This window comes from Gadus macrocephalus, chromosome 1 (assembly GCF_031168955.1).
Source record: "Gadus macrocephalus chromosome 1, ASM3116895v1".
Taxonomy (NCBI): Eukaryota; Metazoa; Chordata; class Actinopteri; order Gadiformes; family Gadidae; genus Gadus; species Gadus macrocephalus.
Genome location: NC_082382.1, coordinates 19,880,762 through 19,887,308, shown reverse-complemented (window position 1 = coordinate 19,887,308; position 6,547 = coordinate 19,880,762). Strand labels below are relative to the sequence as shown.

At 47.5% G+C, this 6,547-nt stretch overlaps 1 protein-coding gene across 1 annotated transcript in view; it reads left to right on the top strand.

Annotated features, from left to right (window-relative positions):
* The window catches only part of LOC132463842 (N-terminal EF-hand calcium-binding protein 1-like), a 6,534-nt gene extending 476 nt beyond the window's left edge, over positions 1 to 6,058 (top strand). The window contains 8 exon segments of the mRNA XM_060060033.1: positions 2,646 to 2,751; positions 2,753 to 2,906; positions 3,355 to 3,434; positions 4,083 to 4,133; positions 4,334 to 4,446; positions 4,961 to 5,038; positions 5,454 to 5,545; positions 5,819 to 6,058. Coding sequence (XP_059916016.1) covers positions 2,646 to 2,751; positions 2,753 to 2,906; positions 3,355 to 3,434; positions 4,083 to 4,133; positions 4,334 to 4,446; positions 4,961 to 5,038; positions 5,454 to 5,545; positions 5,819 to 5,847 — 703 coding nt within the window. The 3' untranslated portion in view covers positions 5,848 to 6,058.
* The last annotated feature ends 489 nt before the right edge of the window (positions 6,059 to 6,547 follow it).

The window sequence follows — 6,547 nt, the reverse complement described above, 5'->3', positions numbered from 1 at the left end:
CTTGCCTCTCTTTATCTCTGTCTGTCTTCTCTTCTCCTCTCCTCTCCTCTCCTCTCCTCTCCTCTCCTGTCCTGTCCTGTCCTGTCCTGTCCTGTCCTGTCCTGTCCTCTCCTCTCCTCTCCTCTCCTCTCCTCTCCTTCTCTCCCCTACTCACCATGCATTTCTCATCATGCTGGGATGCTGTGTACACCACCTGCTCTCTCCTCCACAAGAGTACCTAATCATCAGCCACTTAATCGACTAATGTCTATCTATCTGGTGTGTGCGTGTGTTTGTGTATTTGTGTCTGCCTGTTGGTCTGCCTGTCGGTCAGTCCGTCTGCCTCCTGCCCTCCCAACCTACCACCTTTCCCTCCTTCCTCTCTATCTGCCTCTCTACCTCCCTGCGGCCTTAGCTTCCTCCATGACTAGCTTACTAACTGCCTCATTACATACAACCTACATCCTTACCGCCCTCCATCTCGTCTCCACCCATGCAGACCCCAACGTGTGCAACGCACACAAATGCCCTGAACTACACCCATTAAACAGGACACGGAACACGAGAATACATTGCGTTCTCCAACAGAAAGAGGCTGTGTGCGGAGGGAGAGAGAGGGGGGAGAGAGAGGGGAGAGGGTGAGTCGGCCTGCTTCTGTGACGCTCCGATCTGAAACAGATTAGAGACCGGCTGACGTCAGGAAGCGTCTGAACGTCTGAGAACAGCAGCGGGGAGGTGCAGAGAGAGTGAGGCAGGGGACTGTGAAATCGAGAGAGGAGAGAGATAGAGGGACAGAGATACACTGGGAGAGAGAGAAAGGGGACGACAGCGCAGGGAGAAGGAGAGGAAGGTGGTCGGGAAGGAGGGAGGGGAGAGAGAGACAGCGATGGAAAGGTGAGAGAGAAAGGGGGCGACCGTGATGGAGAGAGAGAGCTGACGGAGGGAGATGGGGAGAGAGAGAGAGAGAGAGAGAGAGAGAGAGGGAGGCAGAAAGGGCCCCAGGTGCCCTCATGTCATCTGGAGTGTGTGCCGTGGGAAATAACACAGTGCAGCACACCTGAGGAGAACACGTCGAATACGTCAAACTCTTGTGGTCCCTCGTTGTCATCGTGTTGGTGGATTTCTGTTCTGCTGTGCATATTTCACCCGGTAAGGTTGGTGTTCTGCTTTTACACACATGAGGGCACACCGACTACACATTAGAAAGGGAACATATAGATCTGTAAATGTGATCCCCAAACCTAATCCGTGGATGCAATTTGGAAATGACCTCCGAAAATGTGGCTCAGCGGTCTAACCCAAAAATGTAATCCAGAGGATTAATCCGGAAGTGTAATTAAGAAATTAATCTGAAAAGGCGACACAGAAATGTAACAGATAAAAGTAATCCTTGAAAGTAGTAAGTCAGTGAAACAGCTGGACTTTATTGCACTTGCTGACTGCATTTGATATTGATGCACAGTTGTTTGTTGAAAATAACGTTAAAAAATCTGCTAAAAAATATTTCGACAAAGTGTGTTATTGTCTGCGCTGATAACATCACGACTCTACTTCACTGGCTATAAACGCCGTTTCACTCTCATCCCAGCCTCCTCACATAACGTCTCCCCCCCTTGTTCCTTCATTTCATCTTCTTTGATTGCAATATTGCGTATTGTGCTGAGGCACAATACGCAGTGAAAGCCCTTATTGCTTTTACTGCTCTCCTGGCGTCCACTCCTCCTCCCAACTGTGACTTGATGTGTTTGTAGCCTCTCTGTTAAATAGTGACTTCATTATGTTGGGACCACCCATGGAAAACTTGCTGTGACGACAAATGTCCTTGTCCACTTCCGCCGCTAAGAATATAACCACATTAGTGATACATTGAAAGGATAATGCTTTAATTACCATGGCAAAATGTACCCAGATGAAAAGATGACGCACGCACGCACACATGCACACACGTACACTTGTCTTGTTGAGTGAGGTGGAAACTGGTCCACACTCGCTGGTGTTCGCGTGCCCCAGCTGCCACCTGCCAAAAACCCTGGTGACACCGCAGTCGTGACAAAAGCAAAACTGAATCACCGATTCAACGGTGGGTTGAGATATTTGTTAATAGATAAAAAGTGAACCAACTGAACTCCTCTTCCTCCTCCAAACCCTTCCTCTCTTCCCCCCCCCTCTTCTCCTCATCCTCTCCCCCTCTTCCTCCTCCCCCCTTCCTTCTTCTCCACTCCCCCCCTTCCTCCTCCTCTACCTCCCCTCCTCCTCCTCTTCCTCCTCCACCTCCTCTTCCTCCTCCTCCCCCCCTTCCTCTCTTCTTCCCCCCCTCTTCCTCCTCACCACTTCCTCCCCTCTTCCTCCTCCTCCTCCTCTTCCACCTCCTCCTCACCTCCTCTTCCACCTCCTCCCCCCTTCCTCTCTTCTCCCCCCCTCTTCCTCCTCCACCACCTCCCCCCCTCTTCCTCCTCCACCACCTCCCCCCCCCCCTCTTCCTCCTCCTCCACCTCCTCTTCCTCCTCCTCCCCCCCTTCCTCTCTTCTTCCCCCCCTCTTCCTCCTCCACCACCTCCTCCTCCTCCACCACCTCCTCCTCCTCTTCCTCCTCCTCCACCACCTCCTCCTCCTCTTCCTCTTCCTCCTCCTCCACCTCCTCTTCCCCCCCCCCTCCTCCCCCCTCAGGAGTAACCAGGGCTCCTCGGTGGTGGGTCAGTTCGTGACGCGGTTCCTCCTGCGGGAGACCTCCACCCAGCTGCAGTCACTGCAGTCCTCCCTGGACTGCGCGGTGGGGGGCGGTGGACGAGGAGAGCTGCCCCGTGCGGACCTCCCCCGCCAAGCCCCAGGCGCTGCCCCTGCAGCGCGCCGTGAAGAGGCCGGGCCGCCGCCTGCAGAAGAACATGTGTCTGTCCCCCACGGACCCCTACTCCGGCATGCTCACTACAGGTACGGCAGCCTTATTCTGGTTTCACTTGTGTAATCCAGCAAGCAATCTTTGTAAAGAAAATCTTTTTTTATTGAAATCCGTCCAAATGTATCTGTTCTAATGTAATCTAGTATCAAGTAATCTAAAAAAGTTACTTGAAAAAGTAATCCAAAAATGCAGTTATCGGATTCAGGTCCATGCTTTACTGTTATTGGCTGATTTTTGTTTTAACGGTATGGATATTGAGGTTAAGAGCCCCCTAGCGGTAATTGGTTTGTGGATAATACAGGCCTTCTTGCAGATATATATTCTAAAACCAAAACCTTTCAAAACTCTGGGATTTTACACAACTGATTTCGTCTAATTTCCATCGCTCCACTTCAGCATCCCCCTGTGGGTTAGTCCTCCTGCCGCCTCCAAGGCTGCTGAAGCTCGAACAGACACTAACTTCAGGGGCATGTGTTTCAGGGGTCAGCGTGGAGCCTGACAACCACTGGAGCTCCCAGATCAACCAGCTGGAGGACCTCATAGACAAACTGGAGTGTGAGGTTAGTGCGAACTGAAAGTAGGACTGTTAACTAGTATGATGGTAATGCACAGGTATTCATTTGCAAATTCCAGCCCTACGTGTCTACAATGCTGCAGATTCTACAATATCAAAAAAAAAAAAAAAGAATTGGATTGAAAATATTTCTATTAAAAGTAAAGAAAAAGAAAGAATAAGCAATTAGAACCAATAGAATAAAATGATGAAACAAGTGGACAGTTACAATAAATTAATATAAAAAATAATGAAAAACAAATTAACAGAAACTGTCGAACACTTTCTTAACCCATTCGAAAAGGAGTGAGAAGAAGAAAAAAAACATACCCAAAAATTTGTTCCAGTTTCATAACCTTACACAAAGTCATACCTTTCCCAGTGGTTTTTTGTTTAGTTTTTCAGCCTGGATTGGATTTCACTTTAATCTAGTTGTGATTCCAACCCAGCAAACCCATTTCAACCTCAGACTCAGTCCTTAGTTCCACCTCTGTTCTGTGCAGCGGTGGAGTGCGTTGAATCCCTCCCCCCTGAGTTTGTCAGCAGAATAAATGCTTTGTGACGGCTCGTAGCCTGGAGGCTGATGTGCTGTCAACCTGCGGCTTGCTGTGTATGTCTGTGGCTGACTGAAACATGTCTTCCTCCGTCTACAGAGTCCCACCTGGAGCCTCTCAAAGAGGACACATTAGCCGGCACCTACAAGTCGGTAAGCAACCTTACCAGCCGATTAAATTCCACTCAATAAAACAACGATCCCAATGCTGTTGTTTTTATTTTAAAGTTCAGACTTAGAATTGAACTTCGCAAAAAATGTATTAGTTTTTTTGTATTCAAATGTCAAATAAAAAAACTGTGTAAACATAGACCGTTCAAGACCTTCATGTGTCATCTTCGTCTCCCGGCTAGAACATTCTCCTGGTCCAGAGGCAGATGTCTGTGAAGGAGAGGGACGTGGAGGAGTTCCAGCAGACCCTGAAGATCTACACGGACGCCACCAGCGCCCAGCCTGACAACCTGCAGTATGTTCTCCTCTTCCTCTCCGCTCCACCCCCAAGCTGAGTGTTTACTCAAGGACTCAGCTATCAGACACTCTTAATCCATCCTTCTTCCCAGCAGGCATAGACCAGTTTGTTTGCCAGTCCTTCTTCTGCCAGCTGACAGTCTCTCTCTCTCTGATCTTTGTGTGTGTGTGTGTGTGTCTCATCACATATTGAGAAATGTAAAAACAAGTTTTTACAGGTTTTTTTTTCTCTCTCTCTCTCTCTCTCTCTCTCTCTCTCTCTCTCTCTCTCTCTCTCTCTCTCTCTCTCTCTCTCTCTCTCTCTCTCTCTCTCTCTCTCTCTCTCTCTCTCTCTCTCTCTCTCTCTCTCTCTCTCTCTCTCTCTCTCTCTCTCTCTCTCTCTCTCTCTCTCTCTCTCTCTCTCTCTCTCTCTCTCTCTCTCTCTCTCTCTCTCTCTCTCTCTCTCTCTCTCTCTCTCTCTCTCTCTCTCCTCTCTCTCTCTCTCTCTCTCTCTCTCTCTCTCTCTCTCTCAGCATGTCGGTCCAGAATCTACCAGACAGATCCTGCTTCATCATGTATGAATTTTGGCAAGACCGTCTCTCTTGGATGAGGTATTCAGTGACTTATTTATGATACAATTAATCACACTCCATTTGTAATCTCTCAAAGGGATACGAGATGCCACCACAAACACGCCTCTTAGGAGAGTATCAGGCACACTCTGTAAAACATGGTTGTAACGTTCTCCTGTACTGACACCTGCACACACCAGTTATGAGGCATATCATCAGGTAATGACTTAGCCCGTTTCCTCTCCATCTTCTGACCTGTGTTTGACCTCGATTCATCTATGGGCCTCATTCATCTGCAGCAGCCATCTTGGTTCTCCACATTCGGTTCCCCCCAACCCTACCTAGTGTTGAGAACCAAGATGGCGGCTGGAGGTAGATAAGGTCCATTGCTTTGCTTTGGCTCAGCATTAATGGCTCATTAAGCATTAATGACCGCCTTCCTTCCTCCACTCAGCTACCTGCAGTCGTCCATCAGTAAGACCTTCCAGCGCTGCATCATTGACTCCCTGGAGCAGCCCGAGATGGTGTCCACCATGCTTCTCCCAGGTAGATAACATATTTTGGTTGGAACCCAATGAAAAAAGGGGCTTTGCAGAGAGAAGAAAAAATTATCAAATTACTTGACCTTTTTATTCCTTGTCAGGGTGATTCAGTCATTCTATTTCCATAAATGTCAACCGGCGGGTTACGTTTCTGTTATAGGCCAGTTCAAGAGGTCAATCAGAAAGTTAACTGCTAAATAGTATTTCCCCGCTCCCTGCAATCACAGTTGCTTTGGCTTAAGAAGCCTCATTCATATCTTCCTGTGCTCTTCTTCAGCTTCTTGGTGGATTATGAACAACAACTAACGGGGGGCGGCCATCTTGCTACTTATGACAACAAGAGGACGAAGATGCGATGGTGTTCTGATTTACTATATCAATTACTCTCGTTTTTATTTATTTATATTTTTCAATAAGACATGAACATGGCTATTTCTAACACACAGCGTGGTGGCTAGGGTGTTTGTCATAACCCCCCAAGCCCTCAGTGTACCCGTAGGCCTGCTAGAGCAAAGCTCTATGAAATGTATCAAGGAAAACTTTCACTCGTTTTGGATAAGATTGTCTGATCAAATATTAACATGACGCTATGTTCCAAAAAGTAAAAAAAGGGACATCTTTGGACGGATTTGTGAGAAACAAAATTAGGAAGAGAAAAAAAATGCAATAAGAGTTGTGTTTTGTTGAGTCTCTGTGCCACCGATAGGTCCAGCTCTGGCACATGTTCCTCGCTTGTGATTCATGACTTGATGTGTACAAAAATGATGTGTGCAAGACAAAAATAGATGTGCATGTTTTCTTATAATTTCCCAATGCTTGTTTATTCATGTTTCAAAACCTACATCATAATAAACATTAGGCAAAACCATCCGATTCCAGTGAAATGAAAATACACTGTACCGATGAGATGTACTGTACTGGGATTGATCTACGATGAGATCAATCCCAGAAGAAGGGAAATTGACGGTACAAATCAAAGCAGATATCGAAGCCGGCACGTGGATGT